The following is a 26,344-nucleotide window of genomic DNA, read 5'->3' as shown; positions in this document are numbered from 1 at the left end:
AAATCAGTGAACTCCACCCCTCAAGGGGAGACCACCTAGCAGAGGAAGCAATTTCCCTTAACAATCATAACAATACCCTCAAGAAAACTATAGACTGTGGCCACTGCACATAAGTAATTTATTTATTTGTAGCATTTGTATCCCACATTTTCCCACCTATTTGCAGGCTCAATGTGGCTTACATTATGCCGTAATGGTGATCGCCATTTCCAAAGTGAGAACTACAAAGTGGTATTGCATTAAAGTTCATAAGTGACAGAGAGGGGCAAAATAGTTCGCCGGTGATCTATTTGGGCGGCGGCGCTACAGCTGGCCAGAACCGTATTATCGAAAAAGATGGCCGGCCATCTTTTCTTTCGATAATACGGTTTAGCCCGGCCAAATGCCAGAGTTCGCCAGGTTTGAGATTGCCGGTTTTGTTTTTCAGCGATAATGGAAAAAAATGCTGGCCATCTCAAACCCGGTGAAATCCAAGGCATTTGGTTGTGGGAGGAGCCAGCATTTGTAGTGCACTGGTCCTCCTGACATGCCAGGACACCAACCGGGCACCCTAGGGGGCACTTCTAAAAAGTTTTAAAAATACACAAAAACCTCCCAGGTGCATAGCTCCCTTCCCTTGGGTGCTGAGTCCCCCAAAAATCCCCCCAAACCCACTCCCCACAACTCTACACCATTACCATAGCCCTTATGGGTGAAGGGGGCACCTACATGTGGGTACAGTGGGTTTTGGGGGTGTTTGGAGGGCTCAACACTTAGCACCACAAGTGTAACAGGTAGGGGGGTCTGCCTGCCTGAAGTGCACTGCACCCATTAAAAACTGCTCCAGAGACTTGCATACTGCTCTCAGGGAGCTGGGTATGACATTTCAGGCTGGCATACAGGCTAGCAAAAAAGGTTTTTATTTTTATTTTTTTAGTGTGGGAGAGGGTTGGTGACCACTGGGGGACTACGGGGAGGTCATCCCCCATTCCCTCCAGTGGTCATCTGGTCAGTTGGGGCACCTTTTTGAGGCTTAAAATAAAAGGACCAAGTAAACCCGGCGAAATACTGATTAACGCCGCTTTTTTTTTCCCATTATCCGCGAAAGCCGGCCATCTGGTAGCCACGCCCATGCCCACCCATGTCCCGCCTTCTCTAAGCCGCCGACATGCCCCCTTGAACTTTCGCTGGCGAGGCGACGGGAAAGCAGTGATGCTGTCAAAAACGCCGCTTTCGATTATACCGATTTTGCCACTTTTGAGAGATTGCCGGCCATCTCCCGATTTATGTCGGGAAATGGCCGGCGATCACTTTCGAAAATAAGCCTGAGAGTAAGTTAAGAAGTCAAGTATAGAGAGTACATTTCCGGAATGAGAAATACAGTGACATTGCGTTAAAGTTCCTTAATGACAAAGTAAATGAAGCAGTCAGATATAGAGAGTTCGGTTTTGTCCAGTTCTGGTATAAGTTTTGTTGTCTGGTATTTAGGATGGATCATTATGGTTTGCCTTTTTGTACAGGTAGGAGTTTAGCAATTTTTGGAAGGTTGTTAGGGCTCACAGTTTCCACCACAAGTGTAACAGGTAGAAGGAGGTATGGGCCTGGGTCCACCTGTCTACAGTGCACTGCACTTACCACTACTCCAGGGACCTGCGTGCTGCTCTAATGGACCTAACTATAACATCTGAGGGTGTCATTGATGCTGGTAAGTACTATTTTTATTCCCCTTTTTGTTTTGGGGGGGGGGGGGTCAGTGACCTCTGGGGGAGTAAGGGAGGGGGTCATCCCTGAATACCTCCAGTGGTTATCTGGTCATTTAGGGCACCTTTTTGTGTCTTATTCGTTAGAGAAACAGGTCTAGGCTAAAACGTTGATATTTTCACCCTAGACCGTTTGGGTTTTGTTCCATGGCTGTAAAATGTCCAAGTATTAGGCATGACCTAATCTCGCCTTTGAAACACCCCCAACACACCCCCTTGTGGTTTGAATACACTGCATAGATAAACATATGCAAAATAGGTTTCAAAAATACCGATTTGGATGTTTTGAGAACAAATAATGACAACCATTAACAGCAACTAATAACAACAACCTGTGAAAAACAAAATTGGATAGTAGAACAAGGGAACTATTGCCCTTTCATGAAGATGACACAGGCCTCCACGGCAAAGGCAGCTCCAAGAGTAATAAAGTAAGATATGGGGTCCGAAGAGCCAAAACCCTTGTTCCATCATGTTGTGGCTGTCACGGGCAAATTTTTTGCCAACTGTTGCCAAGAGGCCAGATCCCTTGGCAACCCGCTGCCATTTCAGCTGGTCAGAAAAGCCCAATGTAGATTTGTGGCTGAGAGAAGATTGTGCCGCATTAGAAGCCTCCAAGCCTCCACTGCTGAGCGTACTTGATGCAACCTGCCATCTTTATAGAATAGTACAACAAATGGATGGCACCACTGTATGCCCACTGCTGAAGCTCCATATGGTGCTTTAAGGTGGCACTGGCAAGATCCTGATAAACGTCTATGTGGTATGAATCCCACTGAAAGTTGCCAACTTTCCATGCCGCCATATGGAGTGAGCATCAAAGTAGTTTCCTTAAATCTTCCTCGCATAAACTACTTTGATGCTCACTGAGATAAGTGTTTTTTTTGTTTTCACTATTGTAGTAAATGACATTTGAAAGATCGCTTAACAAATTACCTAAGTAATTCTTGGGAACAAATTTTTGAAATAATATTTTTTACAAGAAGCAGTTAAAGATAAAAAAGTTTTCACAACAAAGGTTAACGCTTACGTGGGGAAGGTTTTTGCCGATGATGAAATGCCGATCACCATGATTAACTTAGCTCTTTAAATCAGAAACAATTGTTGAGCTCTTTGAGGCTTTTCCTTTCCCTATATTAACACAGCTTATCCAGTCAACATTTTCGCATTGTGGATTAGGTTTGGTTTTTTTTAGTTTGTTCAGTTTAAGTTCTAATTCCACACCCACGTTATTTTTTTTTTGCTTTAGTTGAATCCCTCCCTGACTCTGGGCAGCTCTGGATACCAGAACTATCACCCCTAAATCAATAAGATGGTGTCTTGAACCGCTCTTTGGTGAAGTTTCTGCATGGTGATTCGAAGTAGAAATCTGTGATTGGATGAGAAAACTCTAATTTGTACATCTGCCCGATAATGTCGTGGACCCATTGAGATGGTATCCAGGTCTATTACTCGAGGAAACTGATAAAGCACCCTCCTGTGGAGACACACTCAAGGAATGGATCAGCTGGAAAAAACAACTCCATCGCTCCCGAATTATTCAACCACCATGTCCAAAGGAGTGGAGGAGTGAGTTAGAGGTATATGCTGAAACGGAGGACATTTACAGCAGAACCCGAATCGGCGGAACCACTCCTAAACACCTAAGAGAAATCAACTTGGAGTTTTTGGCTCCTGTGGCGGTTACATTGAATACCATCTGGAAGGCACTTCAGGACCTAACGGTGGCAGTAAATAATTTTGTTTCAGATATAATTTTATTAGAGAGTTACATGGACAATTTAACTGAACCCTTTGAGAGAGAAAATTTGATATAACAAATGATTCTACACGAGCAAGAAGTGGTTATGATCTTGAAAATGATAATAGACCAGAAACTTTGAATAATAAAATGAACATTATTATAGATGATTAATATCAAGATTATTGTTTTTCCCAGAGTTCTGGGTATGACTCCTAAAGTTTTCCTCAGAAGCATTTCCTCAATTATTACTTTAAAAGGAGTGAAGCCTGTGAAAACTGGGATTACTTTAATCAGTGGGATTTGAATTAGAGACTTAAGTATATGTATTGTTAATTAACTTCTGGTTTTTAAAAGAGAAAGAATGTAATTAGATGTATTATTTCTAACTAATATTGGACAATAAGTATGTTTTCAATTGACTTGACACCGTATTGGCCTTGAAGAAGCCAACCAGATGATCAATGTGGAATAATGAATTAGACGGGTAATATCTGGGGATAATCAGGTTAATACCACATTTTTTTTCCTGTTTACTGTTTAATTGATCTCCTTGTCTTGTTTCACTCTCCCTATTTAGTGGTCTAAGGAAGAGAATAGAATTACCTGACTGAAATAATTCCTATATATTACTCTCTCTGTATTTCTGGCAAGTTGTTTTATCGCTTGTAAAAATTTAAATGGTTATAAATAAAATTTAAAAAAAGGAATGGATCAGAAACCCATTATTGGTTGGCCCGAGCAGCATTAACCAACCTAGATGGCTGGGACCTTTCTGTCCCCTCTAAAAGGAAGATTACCAAGGCTGGAAGCACGTGATGGTTATGGGAAGAACATCCTGGTCTCCATCTCCTAGCATCCTGAAATTTAAACATGCTAGCGGAAACCTTAGCAGTTTGGCTCCCCCTAAATCATTAACCAAATTGGCCAGGCCCTCTTCAAACAACTACTTCCCTCTGAAGGGGAGTTTCCCTATATAAAGTGGTGTTCGCCACTCTATTTCTTAACCACAAAAAACTTCAAGCTGTGCATGCCAATACCCTAACCAAATCATAAAAGGCGTCCACCATATGCCAGGCCTGCCTTCAACTTAGCCATACAACCTTGATGTGAATCTAGATCTTCATCCATGTAGTCCTCATACTGAGGCCAATGAAAGCAAGCTCTAGTCACAAAAGAGTTGGAAATACAAACTTGAAGATCCAGGGAGGCCACTTCAAAGCCATCTCTATTTTCTGGTCTTGAAGATGCTTGAGCACATTAGGCCCTTCCATTGGCATAATAATCTTCTTGGTGACAACGGTAACTAGGGAATCCATTGTGAGCTGCTGAAACTTATCCTTTTGGTCAGGCAGCAAGGGATAAAATTTAGCCATTGCTCTGCCAACCTTGCGGTTAACATCAAGCGATTCCCACTCAGCTGCAGTTAACTCCTGGTTGCTGGATGCATAGGAAAAGATCTGGGTGGACCCCTCTAAGCCCTCTCACAATCAAACCCCCTGGATGAGGGACCTTGAAGTACCAGGAAACCAAATTTTAGGCCATCTAGAAACTTTGTAATTAAGGCTGGAAGCTCTTCTTTATGAAACAGCCTGAGTACTTTCAGATCAACCCCCTCCTCCTCCTTCTGAGGAATTTCTCTCTCTTCCAAAGGATTGTATTTGGAGGGAAGACCTAGAAACTAAGGAAGGCACAACTACAGACAGGGGAGCTCTAGCTGTTTCAGTCAGACTCTCTTAGGCACCGAGGGTTTTGTTTATGAGGGAGCAGGAGGAGGAGAGTTCTGAGAGACTTGTCTGCTTTTCAGCATATAAGCTTGGTGGAGAGAAAAAAGTCATGGCATTTGAAGTATCTGATCCCCCTACATCAATTGCCTGAGATGGAGCAGTAAATTCTAAAAGTGCCAAGTCTCCAGACAAAATTCATGCTGCAGCAGCTCAAGAAAAACATGACTCCAAGATGGCTGCCCCCTCCTGCAGATTCTAGCACGCTGCTGAGATTCCCTTCAGGCACTTCAGAGCTCTCTCCAGTCTGCTGCACATTCTTCAGGACAGTCTCGATGTACCTTCCCCAGGACTCTCTGGGCTTCCCTGACATACTGACCTGGGGCAGCACACCAAACAGTGCCCTGACGCCGAGCACTGAGCTGACTCCGCCGGAACAACCACAAGGGAAAATGGATAAAGAAATATTTATGATGTCAGTTAGGTAAGAGAATAGAACCTGCTTTTCCAGTTCACAGCTCTGTCTGTAGAGCTATTGTTCTTTTCGCCTCTTGTTTTCTTTAATCAAGGCTATAGAAGGAGAGAGAACAGCGGTGAAAACAGTGGGCAAAGGGGAAGAGACCTCTAGGTATCGCCCCAGACTACACCTGTGACCTCAAATGCTGGATTCCCCTGTTCTATTGAAAGTCAGTTGACCGTCTGGACTAGGAATGGGTCAGTCCAGGAGCTGCAGTGCACACCACCTACCACCTGCTGGAGACAGAAAAATACTGAATTGCTGGAGCTGCACACAGTCCTTATGACCACAGCACAATTCTGTGTTTTCTATCTCCACCTGCTGGTCAATGGATGCAACAACACACAAGTTCTGGACTGGTCTGAGAGAAGCTAAGGAATCTGTAACTGAGCAAATGGGGTGAAGTGACTTGTCCAAGATCACAAGGAGTGTCAGCAGGATTTGAATCCTGGCTCCCTTGGTTCTCAGCTGTTGCTCATAAATATCTAATAAACCTTCTGCTACACATAAAGCAAAGAGACTTTACGCTCACTGGCTTTTAAGAGCACACCTAACAACTAAAACTTCATTATCAGGGTCACTGCAGTCCCTATTACCACCTGAAATTCTGAAATATTCCTTTCACTTTGACTGATTCCCCCCCCCCCCCCCCCCCCCAAGACATAGTTGCTACTGAATATAGGTGAAGCACGACTCCCAAATACTTCCAGAACATGGGGATTTCATCTGTACGGAATGTGGGGACCCCGACTCCCAGACACCATTTATACTGATGTGGAGTGATGCCTGACCCCACCTGCACTGAATGTGGGTGAAGCCTGACCCTCAGACACCATCTGCGCTGACTGTGGGGTGATGCCTGAACTTTAGACATCATTTGCTCTGAATGTGAATGATGCCTGACTCCCACATTCTTTATGGAACACGAGGAAGTCCTGATTCCCAGACACTGAATGTAGGGAAACACCTTTTACACTGAATGTGGGGTGATACCCAGCTCCCAGACACCATTTATACTGAATGTGGGGTGAGGCCTGACAACAACTGCACTGAAAGTGGGTGAAACCTGACCTTACACAGAAGGGGAAAAGAGAGGGGGTTCAAAGTACACCAACCAAACAAAGCCAAGAAAAAAGCACAAGTGGGCTTTTGTGTATTGTCAGAATTTAGGCTGCAGTCTTTACCATTTGTGGTTTGAAGTTTTATTTAAACGGGACAATATTGTTCCATTTTGTCATTGGCAGACCAGTTTCTTATAACAAGAAGTTTTCAGATCTTTTTGTGACCCCTGATGCAGGCGTTTTGTCACTGAAACACGGCCTGTGTCAGGTCTTCTAAATAAAGATCTCCGTTGCCCACACCTGAAGGCCCACCTGTGCTTTTTTCTAGGCTCTGAAACCTGACCTTAAACACATTCAGCACTGAACACAGGTGATGTCTCAGACCCAGCACAGCACTGACATAGGTCCTTTTACAAATTCCCATGAGCACCCACTAATTATGAGATTGACCTATGCAAGGTGGAGACAGATATATCTGTCACATCTTAGAAACTGAAGAGAAGGGTCTTAATACAAGCAGAGTAACTGGAGTGCTATCCTAGCCCTTCGGTTTCCAGTGAACTCGTGTCGATGCCTCTGCCTGGGTTCTGGTGTGTACCTTCAGGTTTCCTCTATCCAGCGCTGCAGTAAGATGCTTCCTGACCTCGGCCAGCTTAGGCTTGGGACCACGAGGGCTGCATCCCTCTTTAAAGGGGTTTTCTTTCAAGAAGAGCTCTAGTTTGGACTCTCCAAGCAGCAATTCTGCCATATCATCTGTAAAGAAAAGAAAATCTAGAATAAGTTGTATAGTACCTGCAGAAGTCATGCTATAACCACACGGAAGTACACTAGATCTACATTACAGCGGGGTAGTAGACTGCCCAGTTTCCCGACTGGTGGTCAAGCAGAGAACGTAACAATTGCCTAGTGGAGAAAAGGCACTAAAGAATTCAGTCTTGAAGAAAGATTTTACCTCCACTCCTCACTGAGCAAAGGAACTTGAGTCACCCTGTAGCCCTCGAGAATAGCATCTGCAAACCTGAAAACTGTGAGTGACAGTTTGAGACTGTGCAGAAACCTGTAGTAGGTGGTGGGGCTGTCGGCCAGCTCACAGTCCCCTACACAGTATAATGCTCCTCCTTCGGCAGCACCCACCACCCCTGTCAGAGGGAGGTGAAGGAAGAAGAACGTCAGCACTGTTGATGATGGAGAGAAGGAAGTGAGAGGAACTGTGGCCAGAATGTGACTGGAGGTGCCAAGTCAGGTTTGCCAAGCATTCTTGAGGAATGTCACCCAGGTGTCAGGGGAGTAGCCAGACACCCAATTTTGGGTGGGCCTGGGCCCAAGATGGGTGGGCAGAAGAACCCCATCCCATCCCATAGGTGATTTGGTCTCTCCTCTCGCCTGCATGCCATATGGTCTCTCAAATATCCCCCCTCTCTTGCACACCTTTTAAATAGCAGATTTTCATCAGCAGTAAGCAGCAACTAATACACAGTACTCATGTTGGCCCCACATCCTTCCCACTGATGCAGCTTCCTGTTTCCGCATAGGCGGGAATACGTCAGAGGAAGGCTGTGGGGCCGGTGTATGCAGTATGTATCAGTCGCTGCTTCCTGCAGGCGAAGATCTGCTATTTATAAGGTATGCAGGAGGGACAGTTGTTGGGAGTTTTCAGCTTAGGAATCTCTGCCGGCCACATCATAGGTGTGCTGCCACTTCACCTTTCTCTTATAATATTACTGGAGCTCAGGCCATGATCTCAGCTGCGTTGGCTGCTAGCGAACTGCAGGATCACCTCTCCCTTTTCTTGACGGTAATTTGATAGTGCTTTCTGGCCTCTTTTAGTATTCATTTTTCTCTCCCCTGGATTCTTATTTCCAATTTGTTCTTCTCGTCCCTATTTTGAATTATAATTCCTTTCAAATTATTCTACTATTTTTTTTTAGTTTGTGTACCACTTTGATTTCTGTTCTGAAAGGTGGCATAACAAGAGCCTAATAAACATAAACATTATTGAGATACTTTCCCACTGTCGGGCTTAAGTTGAAGTCTCATTTGTAGCTCACTACTCCAAAGACACCCCATGATTAATATTCAAATTCTAATCCTTGTATACCGCTAATATCCCCTTTCCAGGGTTGTGTGGTTACATTTGATCAGAGGCCTTTTGTTAAATATTGGAATACTAGTAAAGCAGGCCCGTTTCTGACACAAATGAAACGGGCGCTAGCAAGGTTGTCCTCTGAGTGTGTAGGTTTGAGAGAGTGTGTGTGAGACTGACTGTGAGAGAGAGAGAGAGTGAATGTGCGAGTGTGTGTGTGACAGAGAGAGAGAGTGAGACGGTGCGAGTGTGTCTGTGAGAGAGTGTGTGTGTGAGAATGAGAGTGTGTGCCATGGGCCCCCTCCCTCCGAGTTCCAGGGTTGTCCCCCCCCTGCGAGTTCCAGGGTCGTCCCTTCCCGAGTTCCAGGGTCGTCCCCCTCCCTTCCCTCCGAGTTCCAGGGTTGCCCCCTCCCTCCCTCCCTCCCTCCATGTTCCAGAGTTGCCCCGCCCCTCCCACCTCCCCCTCCCTCCAAGTTTCAGGGTCCCCCTCCCTCCCAGTTCTAGGGTCGTCGTCCCTCCCTTCTTCCCTCCCAGTTCCATCCGCACTCGCTCCAAGTTTTAAAAATCATCTTCACAGGAAAGCAGCATTTAAAGACGTGCAGCCTCGGTCCTTCTCTCTGTGTTAGCTCTGGTCCCGCCGTCATTGCGGAAAGAGGAAATGAGGGCGGGACCAAAGCTAACAAAGAGAGAAGGGCCGAGCCTGCACGCCTGGTGGCGGCGACCTGGGGGGGCATGGCATTGCGGCGAGGGCGGCAGGGGTGGGGCCTCATGCGTTTGGCCAGTGCTGCAGCTGACGTTCCCGGAACTACGTGACGTTCAGTAGCCTTACAGCAGAGCAGCGCATGAATGCCTCAGCCAGACAGCCACGCAGTCAACTTCAGAACGTTGGAGGTGCATTTTATTAGATAGGATAGTGCAGTGGATGTGCATCAAGTAGATTAAAGTCATGTTTGGATTTACTCACTGAAGATATTTCTGTACAATGGACAGAACAACATTTCTTTTGTCAGTAGGAGGGGGGCTATGCATCCTACTCATTTGGTCTACTAAGAGTATACGATGAGGGATGTAAAAGGAGAAATATTAAATTTATTTGTTAGCCTTTCATATTACGTAGGATTCCAACATGCTTGGCAGTCATAGCATTTCTAAGTCAAATGTGTAGCCATCCCTTGGGTGTACTGTATGGCAATACATTTTTGGCACCAGGACCAGGGCTGAGAGGGGGCAGGGGGGACAAAATTCCCCGGGCCTGGGCCTCCAAGGGGGGCCCGGTGCCGCAGTCCCCTCCACCCGCCCCCCTCCGTCCACCACCGGGCCAGGCCCCCCTGAATTCAAATCATAGCGCCTCACCTCAACCTTGCTCCATGTGAAAGAAGCGCAGCAGCGGCAGTCTGCAGATCACCTCCCTTTGGGCCTTCCCTCCCTGTGTCCCGCCCTCACGCAAGTTACGTCAGACGAGGGCGGGACACAGGGAGGGAAGGCCCGAAGGGAGGCAAGGAGGCGATCTGCAGACTGCCGCTGCTGCGCTTCTTTCACACAGAGCAAGGTCGAGGTGAGGCGCTATGATTTGAATTCAGGGGGGCCTGGCCCGGTGGTGGACAGAGGGGGGCGGTGATGACGACGACCTCGGGGGGGGGGGGGGCAGTGGGGGCGGCCTTGCCCCGGGCCCGGCCCAGTCTCCTGGCAGCCCTGACCAGGACTGCATGATTAATGCCATTAACTACTGCTTGCTTGTTATTATCATCGTTATTGGGTTGTGCAGAGCTAGACATGTTCCTCCCCAGTTCCCTGTTATGTGGTTCTATGATGTAATGCTAACTCTCAAAGTTTCAACCCAAGCTACTGTCCATTCATGCATTTTCCATAAGTCTTCAAAGTTCAGTTATTTAAACAATACAAAAAAGTCTCTCCCAAGCATCTTCAACTCATGCATTTATTGATAGGAAGAGCTACCTAAGGGCTCACTTTAGGAAATCTACATGACTCCAGAGACAGGAAGATTTCAGAGAAATGGGTTGGGGTTGAAGAGGGGTCCTGGGAAAAGCACTTTATTTTTTTCTTCTTAGGAAACTGACTTGGGGATTGTTGTTAAAATAACAAAAGTGTGGGATTACTTTAATCAGTGGGATTTGAATTAGAGACTTAAGTATATGTATTGTTAAATAACTTCTGGTTTTTTAAAGAGAAAGAATGTAATCAGATGTATTATTTCTGACTAATATTGGACAATAAGTATGTTTTCAATGAAATTATTTGACTATACACCATATTGGCCTTGAAGAAGCCAACCAGATGATCAATGTGGAATAATGAATTAGACGAGTAATATCTGGGGATAATCAGGTTAATACCACGTTTTTTTTTCTGTTTACTGTTTAATTTATCTCCTTATCTTGTTTCACTCTCCCTATTTAGTGGTCTAAGGAAGAGAATAGAATTACCTGACTGAAATAATTCCTACATATTACTTTCTCTGTATTTCCAGCAAGTTGTTTTATCGCTTGTAAACATATAAATGGTTATAAATAAAGCAATTTAAAAAAAAAAGAAAAAAATAACAAAAGTGTAAGAAGAATCTGACACTACCACAGATCCTACCTAATTCTATGGGACCACAAACTATAGAACAAATGACAATGCTAATATCAAAATACTTTGAACTTTGTGCCTCATTCACTTCCTCCAGGCAAACATTGTTTTAAGTAACACTGACCTCAAATCTTCCAATAGGGAATAATACACTATTGAAAGAACCACCATCGTAAATGGGAGTCAGTTATTATCACAGGTCCATTTTTTAAAGGAAGAAAGAGGACAAAAGAATCAGGTAAAAAAAAAAAAAGCTTCCTACTCATTTAGAAAATCTATTAATTCAAAAACCCTTCTTTCAAATACCTAGATCAAAGTGAATGAACACACAAAACTTAATGAATTATTAACAAATCCATAATCCTAAAAATAATACTTAAACTAGAACCAAGCAAGTAAGCTTACTGCATTCAATGCCCATTACAAAAAATCAGAGGAGCATAACCAGCAGACAAAATGCCCGTAAATTCACTTAGCTGTAAAAAAAAGGTCCATGATCCGCTGATGTAGCTCCAACCAAGCCTGTATCCATTGGTAGTTTCCACAATTCCATCTGTGTAACGCACTGTACAGTGCACTGCTAGTTCCATGTAATATTTTTCTTCAACAAGAGCGCCTTGTTTCGCTTATCCAAATGCTGCTTCAGGAAGAATCTCACAATGCACGATGGATTTCCCACGTTATTTGGCACAGAGATGGCACCAGGAAATAAAAAGATGCCAAGGACTTGAATAGCCAATCCTGTTTGAGTAGACAATCCAGTTCATCGGACAAAACCATATTGATGAACAGGGGTCAACCATTAACTTCCTTATATTTAATTAAAACACCTTTCAAACAATTAAGACCGCCAGGGAAAAACTACAAATAAGCATTCCATTCCACATTTCTATTCAATCCCTGCGGTTCAACCGTATTTAAACTTTTTTAACATCCCCCCCCCCCACACCCCCAAATAGACGTGATCAATGATAATGCATTTCATTTGGTCAAACTGATGTTTAAACTGCTGGCAATGTCACACCACAGAGACTTCAATTTTCTCACGAGTTATGCAATGTCGATGTTCAATCACTCATGCTTTATATTTCCTTGTGGTATGTCCTATATCTAAAAGTTCACAAGGACATTTATATTTATTAACTACATTTTCTGAATCACAAGAAGTACAATATCTCAATTTAAGCTCCTTACTATTCTGCCAATTCAATATAGAACTCTCTACAGTCACTGAACAAATGGAACAATGTCCACATTTTTTTATGTCCATCCCTTGCATAGTTCTTTTCTGTCCATACATCAGAAAAACTCAATTTGTCCTGAAGATTAGTTACAAGCATAAGATCAGGAAGGACTGTTTTGTATTCGACAGTGAGGGGTAGGGAACTCCACTCTATTTGCATCGTGCGGGAAAGGAGACACCTCCATTATACGTCGGATTTTTTCAATCAGAATTGCTTATGAATCAATCACTGACCCCTGATGCAGGCGCTGTGTGCCAAAACACGGCCCGTGTCGGGTCATTAACACAAGACTGGTATTCAAGTTATACTATTAAAAGGATTTGTGTCCCTGTTTTGAAGGCTTTTAGTGCTTTTTTTCTGCTTTTTTGAACTTTGTACCATCTCTGTGCATGCATATGCATAAAGGTCATTTATACATGTATACCCGGGTCTCACCAACCAGCTCAGTTCTCTCCGACCGACCTGGGTCACAGCAAGCAGATTTCCTTGGTCACTCGATACCTTTTTCCTCTTTCAGTCCTCCAGATTCAAGTTTGGGCATAGGCTGGGGAAGGCCATAGTATGTTAAGCTGGGCTACTTTCTGAATACCCTCTCACAGTCCCAGGAGTAGCTCTTTACTCTCTCTCTCTCAAAGGAATACTCAGCACACCAAGGAGTTGTGATTTTATGTAAACTTTACTGAACTCTGCAACAGCAATAAATCCAAACTTCAAACTCTTCATATACAGTCAGCTTTCTGTTTAAGAGGTTTCTTATTTCATCTCCAGCCAAGACTATTTGGTTCAGTTTTATTCACTAGAAAATATTTCTCTTTTCCACAATCCAGAACCGTGTATAAATTTACACCTCCTCCAGTCCATCACCCATCCCTTTGGCCTTTATATTCCGAGGCTGCTCCTGATGTCTCTGTTCACTATGTTTCCCTCAGGATCAGACCTCGTCTGTCCTCCTTCCAGCGATGTCCCTCTCCGGGCTACACCCTGGCCTTGAACAGGCTTCCCCTATTCCAGCTCTCACTCCCAGGCTGGTTTCCCCTTTCCCACCCAGAGCTCTTTTCACCCTCACAGTTACTGCTTTTAGGGGCAGGAACTTCTCCTTACTTCAGCCTCAGTTTATTTCTGGGATAAGCAGTATAAAATGTTTTGTACTTTTTTGGGATCTTGCCAGGTATTTGTGACCTGGATTGGCCACTGTTGGAAACATGATGCTGGGCTTGATGGACCTTTGGTCTGTCCCAGTATGGCAATACTTCATGTCTCAGTCATGCACTGACCTACAATATTTTTTTTATTTTATTTGTACCCTGCACTTTTTCCCACTCATGGCAGGCTCAATGCGGCAGGCAATGGAGGGTTAAGTGACTTGCCCAGAGTCACAAGGAGCTGCCTGTGCTGGGAATCGAACTCAGTTCCTCAGTTCCCCAGGACCAAAGTCCACCACCCTAACCACTCCTGCACTTATTTCTGGGATAAGCAGCATAAAATGTATTGTACTTTTTTTGGGATCCTGCCAGGTATTTGTGACCTGGATTGGCCACTGTTGGAAACAGGATGCTGGGCTTGATGGACCTTTGGTCTGTCCCAGTATGACAATACTTATTTATTTATTAGGATTAATTTACCGCCTTTTGAAGGAATTCACTCAAGGCGGTGTGTACTTATTCTGCCTTTCCAGAATACCCCCTCTCCTCCTAGGGTCCTGGTGTAGGTGAAGGCAACCAAAGACCACGAGCTTAAACAAACCAGAACTTTTATTACCTTCAAACTCCACCTCTGCTGTCAATAACTAATTAAAAACATTTCTCTCTGTAAATTATTCCACAAACACTCCCTTTGGGTTGGGCTTCCCTCCACCCAAGGACATCTCTCTCCCTCCCTCCCAGTGACTCTAGGCAGAACCCACCACCACTCTGTAATCCCCATTATAATGGGGGATTACACATGTATTTGACTACTTACCTGTGTAAATGGCTAAAATACCGAAATTTACGCACATTCTTAGTGCACCTAACAGAATTACTCCCTTGTCACAAAGTGTAGTATGCTAATATTAGTGGGCCTACATACAGAAAGGCACAATAAAGAAGCACCATCTCTCATCCACTCCCGCTTAATGAAAACAGTTCCCATTCTTATCAACGATAAGCTCTATACAAGAAAAGGAGCCAACAAAACGACAGCATTACTAATACAAGTGTCAGTACCAAGTGACTATTCTGTACTGTGTGTGGAAAGAGAGATGATCTCAAGTACTAACAGATGCATTCAAAAACTAAGAAAATATGATAAAATGACACACAAATTGGCCCATTTGTTTTGGGAACCACTGGTGTGATTTTAAAAAGATTTTCCAAGCCAATCTCGACATGTTAGATACATAAATCGTGCCTTAGAAACTTTAGGAGGCAGCTCTCTTTGGCAACGTAAGTTTTGAGACAAACACTCACTAGCAGCCAATCTAAGAGAGTGAGATCATCTCCAACCGTGAGGTTCATCCCTGCCATGGCGTATGCCAAACTACCATTTGGAGCCACTACCACAGGGGAAATAGAAAACCACCAAAGTGCACGAAAATGCACAGTTTATTGAACGTATAACTGGCCCAAGTCACTAAGCTGCAAGCCCTGTGGTCTGTTTCAAGGTAAAATACCAGTTACCAAACTAATCAGCTTTCTGTCTGTGTCCTTGAACAGTCAACATGACCTTCAAGAGGATTGTCACTAGGACTGAAACATAATGGGTGCTGGTTTACCCGGACACATATTTGGATAAACCTGGACAGGAGATAAGCTACCAGAAGCACGGTTAATGCAAACCAAGAACATGCCTAGGGCTCAAATGTTCAGAAATCTGCAGGAATCTGTCCATTCTCCCCATCCCCTATACATTCTTCTCCAGTTGGCAGGGACAGCCGTTAAGCAGGGCTTCTTAGATGGTGCTCCCCTACTCTGCTGGTTTTCCTTTGCAGTCAGAACCATGCAAGGACCTGTTTACGGGAATTTGGGGAGTTCATGCTTGTTTGCCTAGTGTCACGTCTGTGGCCGTGACCACCCTCAGACTTACCTTATTTCTGGGGGTCAGCATCTGTGCTGGCTTCTGTCTGTTTCTGTGTTAGTTTTGTCTCTGTGTGCTGATTACTTCACTAGACCTCACCTGTGTGGGCTATGCCTCTCTGGGGAGCCAGCATCTAAGATGGCTTCCGCCTGTTCTGTTCCAGCTTCCAAGATGGCTCCTGTCTGCCCTTCTTGTGTGTGCACTTCCTATGTGCTTCAAGCCTCTCTTTGGTGGCAGTGTGTTCCTGCTCTGTCCTGCAAGTCCTGCCGGCCACCTGCACTCCGGAGCTCAACTCCGGAGGAACGGTGGTCAAGTGCAGGTGAAGCTGTTCCTGTTCTGCCTGTTCTAGTTGTCTGCCTTAGTTACTACTCCAGTCCAGAGTTCCAGTCCTGCTCTTCCTTGTATCCAGTTCCAGGGTGGTCTTGTCTGCCTCTGCTGCTCCTCGGCAGTGGTCCAAGGGCTCACGAATTCCGGTCCAGCCTCGAGGACCTCACACCTAAGGCCTACAGAAGGCAGCCAGCCACTCCTGCTGCCTCTCAGCTAACCCTGCCCCAACCCCCAGAGTTATGCCATTGCAGATAAAGTGCAAAGCTGTCAGCTCTTACAGCCCGCAAGTATGATACCATGCATGTCATAGCCAAACAGATGCAGCCAATGAGAGAAAGGCCAGATAAGAGCTGCATGTGGAAGAAACCAAAATGTACAGGCATACGCTTATTATTTGAAAACAGTGCTTTGTTTGGAGTGGAGGAGTCACCTAATGGTCAGAGCACTGGGCTGACAACCAGGGAAGCCCAGTTCAAATCTCACTGCTGTTCCTTGTGATCCTGGACAAATCACTTAACCTTCCATTGCTTCAGGTAGAGACTTACACTGGAAGCCCTTTGAGGAAAGGGAAATATTTAGCGTACCTTAATGCAACTCATCTTGAGCTATTACTGAAAAAGGTGAAAGCTAAATCCAAATAACAAAAAGGCACCAATACTCACACACAAGGCCATCCTTAAAGGGGATCTACCCCTACAATAGCCACACCCCCTGCAACCAGAGTCTCTGAAAAGGCAGCACTGCAAACAATTCACCAGTCCTTACAACACACCTCTTGTTGAGAAAAGAAAACAAGCAAGTGCTACAAATCCCTACACCAGAGGCGTAGCTAGAACTAAATAGGTCCCCCTATAACAACACTGCACCCAAGGGGGGAGGGGAAGGAGAAGATGCACATTTCCTAAAGCTGACATATTACAATTAATACATTTTTTTTTTTTAATTTTCAATCTTTGTCTGAGCATTTCTTTGGTCCTAGTGTCGCTTTCCTGCATGTCTCTTAACTCTCTGCAGTCTCCTGTACTTTTGACGTTTCTTCTCGAGGTTCACCATCCACCTTTCTTATGTGTCTCTATCTGTCCTGTCCAGTGTCTCCCACCTGTGTTTGTGTCCCTGTCCCTATGCTCCCTCCAGAACCAGCATCTCTTTTGTGTACCTGTCCCTCCTCAAGTCTGGCTTCTCTACTCTCTCTTCCAGTCCTCCTGTGCCCCCTTGAACTCCCACCCACTTTCAGTAGTATGGCATCTCTCTTTCCCTTCTTCCAATTGGGCCAGTGTCGCTCCCCTAGCCCAGTCTCTGCCTCCTTCTGTTCCTCCCCAGTCTAGTCTCTGCCTCCCTCTCTTCCTCCCCAGTCCAGTCTCTGCCTCCCTCTCTTCCTCCCCAGTCCAGTCTCTGCCTCCCTATCTTCCCTCTGCTCCACCCCAGTCCAGAATCTGCCCCCTCTCATCCCCCTCCCTTTTGCTCCAGGTCTCTTTTTCTCCTCTCTCAGCCCCCCCATCCCATCCCACATCTCTCTCCCTCTCTTACCTTTCTGCTTTGACTCAGGCTCTCTCCCCTTCCCACCACCCATGCACCTGGGTCCAGAGTTTCCACTCCCTGCAGGTCCAGCATCTGCCTACCTCCATTCCCCACTCCCAGTCCTCCAAATGCTAGCGGGTCGCAGCAGAGGCAGTGCTGAAGGCTGTCCAGCGAGGCCTTTCCTCTGCTGCGTCCTGCCCACAGGAAATTGCAACAGAGTGGCAGGATGTGGGAGAGGAAAGGTCCCACTTGAGAGTAAGCATAAGTACATAAGTAATGCCATACTGGGAAAAGACCAAAGGTCTATCGAGCCCAGCATCCTGTCCCCGACAGCAGCCAATCCAGGTCAAGGGCACCTGGCAAGCTACCTCTGCCATGACCCACCAGCACTTGGAGGACCAGCGGCCCTGGGCATTTTGCCCAGCTCTCTCAATGGTAGCAATGCCCCTGCCTCACACAGAAATTACATGCTCACTAAATATCTCACCTTGGTCAAAAATGCAAAGTATGAATACAGCCCTACCAAATGCTTGATGGACCTCTGGTCTGACAACTCTTTATGTTCTTAAATTACCACACATTAGCTATAGAAACGTGCTGACAAAAACTTAACTGGAACCCCCAAGCTGACTGCAGTAAATCACTGGAGAAACAGGAATGCCTTTCTGCCTGTAATACAGTATATTTCCACTCACACCCAACTTGGAATCCTGGATTTCAAACACCAGTAAAATGGGGAAGTACCTGAAGGATTTGCTGGCAGGGTGGTAGGAAGTGGGAAGACCGGACTAAACTGAAAAGGGTTATAAAATGGGCAACAGATGTTTATGTATGAAAAGTAAATACAAGCAAGAGGAAAAGGAAACTGGTTCTCCAAAGAAGTGGCTGTAAAATTAAAGACAAAAAAAAAAAAAGAAGAAAAATACAGAACATCACAAAAACAAAAAAAAAAGTAGTACCCAAAGCTAAAAGAAAAAAATCAGGGTGGCACAAGCACAGGCACAAGAAAGAATAGCAAGTGACAAGTCTTTTTTCAAGTAAATTGGGGAAAGAAGGAAGCTCAGAGGTGAAATAACATGACTCAAAGATGCTGGGGATCAATGTGGAGAAAGTGACTAGAAAAAAAGAAGAAATTCTAAACAATTACTTCTGTTCATGTTCATGGAAGAAGCACCCGGAGAACGTCTGCAGATGACTGACAAAGATAAATACGGGAATGGAGTAGATACCACACAATTCACTGAAGAAAAGTGTTTATGAACAACTTGCAAAACTGAAAGTGGACAAAGCCATGGGATCGGATGAGATATTTCCTACAACACAGAGGACGCTTAGAAAGGTTTTTGCAGGTCCTCTAACAGAAGAGTTTAATAGATCTTAATAGACAGGGGAAGTTCTGCAGGTTTGGAGAAAGGCTGATGTGACCCTCTTCACAAAAGTGGTAACCGGGAAGAGGTGGGAAAATAAAGGCCAAGTAAGCTTTACTTTGGTGGTGGGAAAAGTAATGGAGACACACTCCTGAAGGAAAAGATTGTGAACTCTCTACAGTCCAATAACCTGCAAGATCCAAGGCAACATGGCTTTACCAAAAGCAGATTGTACCAAATCTTGATTGATTTCTTTGATTGGGAGGCAAAAGAACTGGATTGGTGGCTATCCAATAGATATGGTCTACTTAGATTCGGCAAAGCCTTTGGTAACAGTTCCTCATAAGAGACTTAAAAATAAAGTAAGCAGCTTGAGGATGGAACCCAGGGTGGTAAACTGGATCAGAAATTGGTTGACTGGTAGGCAACAGAAGATAGCGGTAAATTAAATTCACTCAGAAGAAAGAAATGAGAGTAATGGAGTACCTCAGAGATCCATCCTGGGATCCATTCTGTTCGATATATTTGTGAGCCAAAGGGTTAGAAGGAAAAGTATGCATTTATGTGGATGACACAATGGTTAGCAACAGAGTTATTACCTCAGAGGGAGTGGAAATCATGAGAAGTGATCTACAACAATTAGAAGCGGGCTAGTGCTTTCAATTAAGGGTTAAGGTGAAGAAATGTAGAGTGATATATTTGGGGTGTGGAAAAGCAAAGGAACTGTATGCAATAGGAAGCGAAAGGCTGAAGAACACACACCAGAAAAGAGACCGATAGTGTTGGAGGATCTCTAGGTGGTGAAAGAATGTGACCAGGAAGTGGTCAAAGTTAGAAGGATCCTCAGCTGCATAGCAAGATGCATAACCAGAAGAAAGAAGGAGATAATAATGCTCTCAACAAGTCATTGATAAGACCTCACTCGACGTACTGTTTTCAGATTTGGAAACCACATCTTGCAAAGGACACAAAAAGAATTTAAGCTTTCAGAGAAAATCAACCAAAACAGTTTGGGATCTGCAGCAGAACTAAAGATCTGACCATATGAGGAGCTTCATTGTTAAAGCTTAGGGCTGGGAACCAGAGGGCACAGGTTCAAATCCCATGGTGTCTCCATGTGGCCTTGGCTAAGCCACTTAACCTTTCATTGCCTTGGGATGGCTGGGGACAGTACTATCAACCATTGCAAAGGCCCACATAAGTCATTAATGGCTTAGTACTTGTATACAGGAAATACTACCATTCCAAATATGATACAGATATTTAAATACTTAAATGAGCAAACAAATCTTTTCCAACAATGGGAAACCCTAGAATTACTGAGTCTCTGCTACTGACAACACTTAATGTAAGACAGTGCAGTACTGAACATCTCCTACTGACAACACTCAATCTGTGACATCCACTGCAATACTGAACCTCTCTCCTACTGACAATACTCACTGTATGGCGTGCACTGCAATACTGAACATCTCTAATAACAACACTCACTGTGTGATATGCAGTGCAGTACTTAACATCTCCTACTGACAACACTCAATCTGTGACATCCACTGCAGTACTGAACCTCTCTCCTAATAACAACTCTCAGTGTGTGGCATGCAATGCAGTACTGAACCTCTCTCCTAATAACAATACTCACTGTATGGCATGCAATGCAGTACTGAACCTCCCTCCTAATAACAACTCTCAGTGTGTGGCATGCAATGCAGTACTGAACCTCTCTCCTAATAACAATACTCACTGTATGGCATGCACTGCAGTACTGAACCTCTCTCCTACTGACAATATTCACTGTATGGCATGCACTGCAATACTGAACATCTCTAATAACAACACTCACTGTGTGATGTGCAGTACTGAACATCTCCTACTGACAACACTCACTATGTGACATCCACTGCAATACTGAACCTCTCTCCTACCGACAACTCTCAGTGTGTGACATGCACTGCAATACTGAACATTTCTCCTAATAGCAATACTCACTGTGACATGCAGTGCAGTACTGAACCTTTCTCCTATTGACAACACTCACTGTGACATGCAGTGCAGCATTGAACCTTTGAAGGGGTGAATAAACATGTGAATAAAGGTGAGCTGGTCAATATTGTGTATTTGGATTTTCAAAAGGCATTTGACAAAGTACCTCATGAAAGACTCCTGAGAAAATTAGAAAATCATGGGATAGGAGGTAATGTCCTGTTGTGGATTAAAAACTGGTTAAAAGATAGAAAACAGAGAGTAGGGTTAAATGGTCAGTATTCTCCATGGAGAAAGGTAGACAGTGGTGTTCCCCAGGGGTCTGTGCTGGGAGTACTGCTTTTTAACATATAGATGGGAATAACTAGTGAGGTAATTAAATTTGCTGAAGACACAAATTATTCGAAGTTATTAAACCACTACAGGATTGTGAAAAACTGTAGAAGACCTTAAAAGACTGGGAAACTGAGCATCCAAATGGCAGATGACATTCAATGTGAGCACGTGCAAAGTGATGCATGTAGGAAAGAGGAACCCAAATTATAGCTATATGATGCAAGGTTCCACATTAGGAGTCACCGCCCAGGAAAAGGATACGTTGAAACCCTCTGCTCAGTGTGCAGCAATAGCTAAGAAAAATGAGAATATTATAATGCCTTCGTATCACTCCTCAAATACTATGTGCAATTCTGGTCACCGCACCTCAAGAAAGATACAGCAGAGAAGAGCGATGAACAGGATAAAGGGGATAGGATGACATCCCTGTAAGGAAAGACTAAAGGGGCCAGGGCTCTTCAGCTCGGAGAAGAGATAGCTGAGAGGAGATATGATAGAGGTCTATAAAATACTGAGTGGATCCTAGGAGATGTTTAATTGTTTGTCAAACCAAGGACTGTGCTTGTTGATGCTGTACAATTAGGAGAATTTCTCAGAGTATAAGAACAGATAGTTAGTACAGCAGATGGGTGTCTAAATGGGAGATGACGTTTAATGTGAGCAAGTGCAAAGTGATGCATGTGGGAAACAGGAACCCGAATTATAGCTACATAATGCAAGGTTCCATGTTAGGAGTCACCAACCAAGAAAGGAATCTAGGCGGCGGCGTTGATAATACGTTGAAACTCTCTGCTGAGTGTGCTGCGGCAGCTAAGAAAGCAAATAGAATGCTAGGTATTATTAGGAAAGGAATGGAAAACAAAAATGAGGACATTATAATGCCTTTGTATCGCTCCATGGTGCGACCGCACCTGGAATACTATGTTCAAGTCTGGTCGCCGCATCTCAAAAAAGATATAGTGGAATTAGAAAAGGTACAGAGAAGGGCGACGAAAATGATAAAGGGGATGGGACAACTTCCCTATAGTGGAATTAGAACAGGTACAGAGAAGGGCAACGAAAATGATAAAGGGGATGGGACAACTTCCCTATGAGGAAAGGCTGAAGTGGCTAGGGCTCTTCAGCTTGAAGAAAAGACGGGTGAGGGGAGATATGATAGAGGTCTAGAAAATAATGGGTAGACGTGAATCGTTTGTTTACTCTTTCCAAAAATACTAGACTAGCGGGCATGTGATGAAGCTACAAAGTAGTAAATTTAAAACGAATCGGAGAAACATTTTCTTCACTCAACATGTAATTAAACTCTGGAATTCGTTGCCGGAGAATTTAGTAAAGGCGGTTAACTTAGCGGAGTTTAAAAAAGGTTTGGACGGCTTTCTAAAGGAAAAGTCCATAGACCATTATTAAATGGTCTTAGGGAAAATCCACTATTTCTGGGAAGGGTGGAAGTAAATCTTTGCTTGGTTTTTTATTGTACAATTTCCTTTTCTTTTGTATTTCCTTAATGATAGCGTATTTTGGTTTTCCTAATTGTAAATGAAAAATCTTCAATAAATAACGTTTTTAAAAACCGGAATGGAACAGGTAGAGACAAATCACTTGTTTACTCTTTACAAAAATAAAAGGACTAGGGGGGCATACAACGAAGCTATTAAGTAGTAAATGTAAAACAAATTGGAGAAAATATTTCTTCAACGTGCAATTAAACTCTGGAATTCATTGCCAAAGAATGTGGTAAAAGCAGTTAACTGGGTTTAAAAAAGGTTTGGATAATTTCCTAAAAGAAAAGTCCATAAGCCATTATTAAGATGGACTTAGGAAAATCCACTGCTTATTTCTAGGATATGCAGTATAAAATCTGTTTCAATGTTCTGAGATCTTGCCAGGTACTTGTGACCTGGATTGGCCACTATTGGAAACAGGATACTGGACTTGATGGACCTTCAATCTGTCCCAGTACAATATGTTCTTATGCTCCTACTGACAATACTCGCTGTGTGACATGCAGTGCAGCACTAAATCTCTCTCCTACTGACAACACTTATTGCGTGACATGCAGTGTAGTACTGAAACTCTCTCCTACTGACAACACAGTGCGGCACTGAACCTCTCTCCTACTGACAACACCCACTGTGTGACATGCAGTGGAACAATCAACCTCTCTCCTAATGACAACACTCATTGTGTGACATGCAGTGCGGCACTGAACCTCTCCTAATGACAACACAACTGACTTACTGTGTTACATGCAGTGTAGTACTAAACCTCTCACCTCTCCTACTGACAACACTCACTGTCTGACATGCAATGGAACAATCAACTTCTCTCCTACTGACAACACTCACTGTATGACATGCTGTGTGGCACTAAATCTCTCTCCTGACAACACTTATTGTGTGACATGCAGTGTAGTACTGAAGCTCTCTCCTACTGACAACACAAGTGACTCACTGTGTAACGTGCAGTGTAGTACTAAACCTCTCACCTCTCCTACTGACAACACTCGCTGTGTGACATGCAGTGGAACAATCAACCTCTCTCCTAATGACAACACTCATTGTGTGACATGCAGTGCGGCACTGAACCTCTCTTACTGACAACGTAAGTGACTTACTGTGTTACCCTCACTGTATGACATGTGCAATACTGAACCTCTCTCCTATGGACAATTATTGTGTGACATGCAGTGCGGCACTGAACCTCTCCTACTGACAACACAACTGACTTACTGTGTTACATGCAGTGTAGTACTAAACCTGTCACCTGTCCTACTGACAACCCTCACTGTATGACATGTGCAATACTGAACCTCCCTCCTATGGACAATTATTGTGTGACATGCAGTGTGGCACTGAACCTCTCCTACTGACAACACAACTGACTTACTGTTTTAAGTGCAGTGTAGTACTAAACCTCTCACCTCTCCTACTGACAACCCTCACTGTATGACATGTGCAATACTGAACCTCTCTCCTATGGACAATTATTGTGTGACATGCAGTGCGGCACTGAACCTCTCCTACTGACAACACAAGTGACTTACTGTTTTAAGTGCAGTGTAGTACTAAACCTGTCACCTGTCCTACTGACAACCCTCACTGTATGACATGTGCAATACTGAACCTCCCTCCTATGGACAATTATTGTGTGACATGCAGTGTGGCACTGAACCTCTCCTACTGACAATACTCACTGTGTGACATGCAGTGTGGCACTGAACCTCTCCTACTGACAACACAACTGACTTACTGTGTTACATGCAGTGTAGTACTAAACCTCTCACCTGTCCTACTGACAACCCTCACTGTATGACATGTGCAATACTGAACCTCCCTCCTATGGACAATTATTGTGTGACATGCAGTGCGGCACTGAACCTCTCCTACTGACAACACAAGTGACTTACTGTGTTATGTGCAGTGTAGTACTAAACTTCTCACCTCTCCTTCTGACAACACTTATTGTGTGACATGCAGTGGAACAATCAACCTCTCTCCTAATGACAACACTCACTGTGTGACATGCAGTGCGGCACTGAACCTCTCTCCTACTGACAATACTCACTGTGTGACATGCAGTGCGGCACTGAACCTCTCCTACTGACAACCCAAGTGACTTACTGTGTTACCTGTCACTTCTCCTACCGACAGCACTTATGTGACATCTCTGCTCTGTCCCACCCTCTCCTTCAGGTTCAGTTTGTAAAGTTCCCATTGCTGGAGCTCAGTCCGTCTACCTGGAATTTACTTCGCACAGTCTCTTCCCAGACCACTGCTATCCCCCCTCCCTCCCCGGGCCCGCCAGACAGGAAAGTCCGAGGCTCCGCGGCTAGACTAGGCCCAGGCCCGCCACCCAGTCCCTCTCCGCACCGTTAGCGATCAGCTTGGCCGAAAGCTGCTTGACCAGCTCGGGGATTCGCTCCCACTGGCATTCGGAGCGGCAGCGCTCGATCTCCGTCTCCAGCCGGGAACCCGACCTCTTGGTGGCCATGGCGGGAGCCGCCGCCGGGCTCCGGAGCGACTGCGGGAGCAGAGCGGGACCGGCGCCCCCTGGAGGTGGAGAAGCCTCAGGCCCGGTTCAGTCTGGGGTGAGTCGGTTCCATCCGCACACAGAGGCTGGGGGCGAAAACTAGCTGTAAATGAACCGAGCCAGGTTCAAATCCCCGCTACGGCTCCTTCCGCATTGTGAGCCCTGAACTTCAGCCTAATCTAATTTATTTATTTATTAGGATTTATTTACCACCTTTTTGGAAAAAAAAAGTGAAGGGGGGAAGAGGAGCCCCCTTCCCTGCAAACGTGACTTCTTGGCTCTGGATCAGAGGGTGAAGCACCTAGGTGCAGTGTTGCCAGGTGGAAAATTTTTTTCCCACCCAATCCAGCGTAAAAACAGCCCAAATCCCGCCCAAACTCAAACCCCGCCCCTGACACCCCCACCCCCGCGTCATCACCCCCGCCCCCGCCGTCATCAACCCTGCCCCCGCCGTCACCGGCCCCGCCTCCCCTGTCATCGGCCCCGCCCAAAACGTCACTAACCCCGCCCAAAACGTCACTAACCCCGCCCCCCACGGCCGAAAAAACCGCCCGAAAAACCGCAGAATAGAAAAAAAAGAAGCCCAAAAAACCGCGACCCGCCGCGGGAAAACCGCCCAATTGGGCGGTAAAACCACCCACCTGGCAACACTGCCTAGGTGCACAGACAGGGTGGTGTTCTCATCGATCCTTCCTGTTGAAGGTAAAGACCAAGGGCAAGATGCACTAAACATTAACGAGCAAGTAGTAAACCGCGGCATGCACAAAAAGCTTCGCCGAGCCATTTTCCAATAACGGTAGCAGCTAATGAAAACGGATGTAAACGAGCAAACTACTATAGTAATATGGACGTGTCGCGCTGCACTACTGATACCGACGAATGCGCAAAAGGATGAGGGAAGCTTGCATCCTGGAGCTAAATGTGTGGCTGCGTCGCTTCGGTTTCATAGACTATGGGATGAGCTGTGATGGTGTCCCTCTTTCAAGGAAGGGACGAAGTGTCTTCAGTAACAGACTGGCTAAAGTACTA

At 44.9% G+C, this 26,344-nt stretch overlaps 1 protein-coding gene across 2 annotated transcripts in view; it reads right to left on the bottom strand.

Moving 5' to 3' along the window:
• The window catches only part of TTC7B (tetratricopeptide repeat domain 7B), a 513,408-nt gene extending 488,088 nt beyond the window's left edge, over positions 1-25,320 (bottom strand). For both annotated transcript variants that reach the window (XM_030214578.1, XM_030214579.1), the window contains exons 1-2: positions 25,156-25,320; positions 7,381-7,535 (exon numbers count right to left, since the gene is read on the bottom strand). In XM_030214578.1, the coding sequence (XP_030070438.1) occupies positions 7,381-7,535; positions 25,156-25,276 (276 nt within the window). In that variant the 5' untranslated portion in view covers positions 25,277-25,320. The remainder of the gene's footprint in view (positions 1-7,380; positions 7,536-25,155) is intronic.
• Between the last annotated feature and the right edge of the window lie 1,024 nt (positions 25,321-26,344).

Source organism: Microcaecilia unicolor, chromosome 9 (assembly GCF_901765095.1).
Source record: "Microcaecilia unicolor chromosome 9, aMicUni1.1, whole genome shotgun sequence".
Lineage (NCBI taxonomy): Eukaryota > Metazoa > Chordata > Amphibia > Gymnophiona > Siphonopidae > Microcaecilia > Microcaecilia unicolor.
Note: the sequence above shows the minus strand (reverse complement) of the source record. Positions and strands in the feature narration are given on the sequence as shown.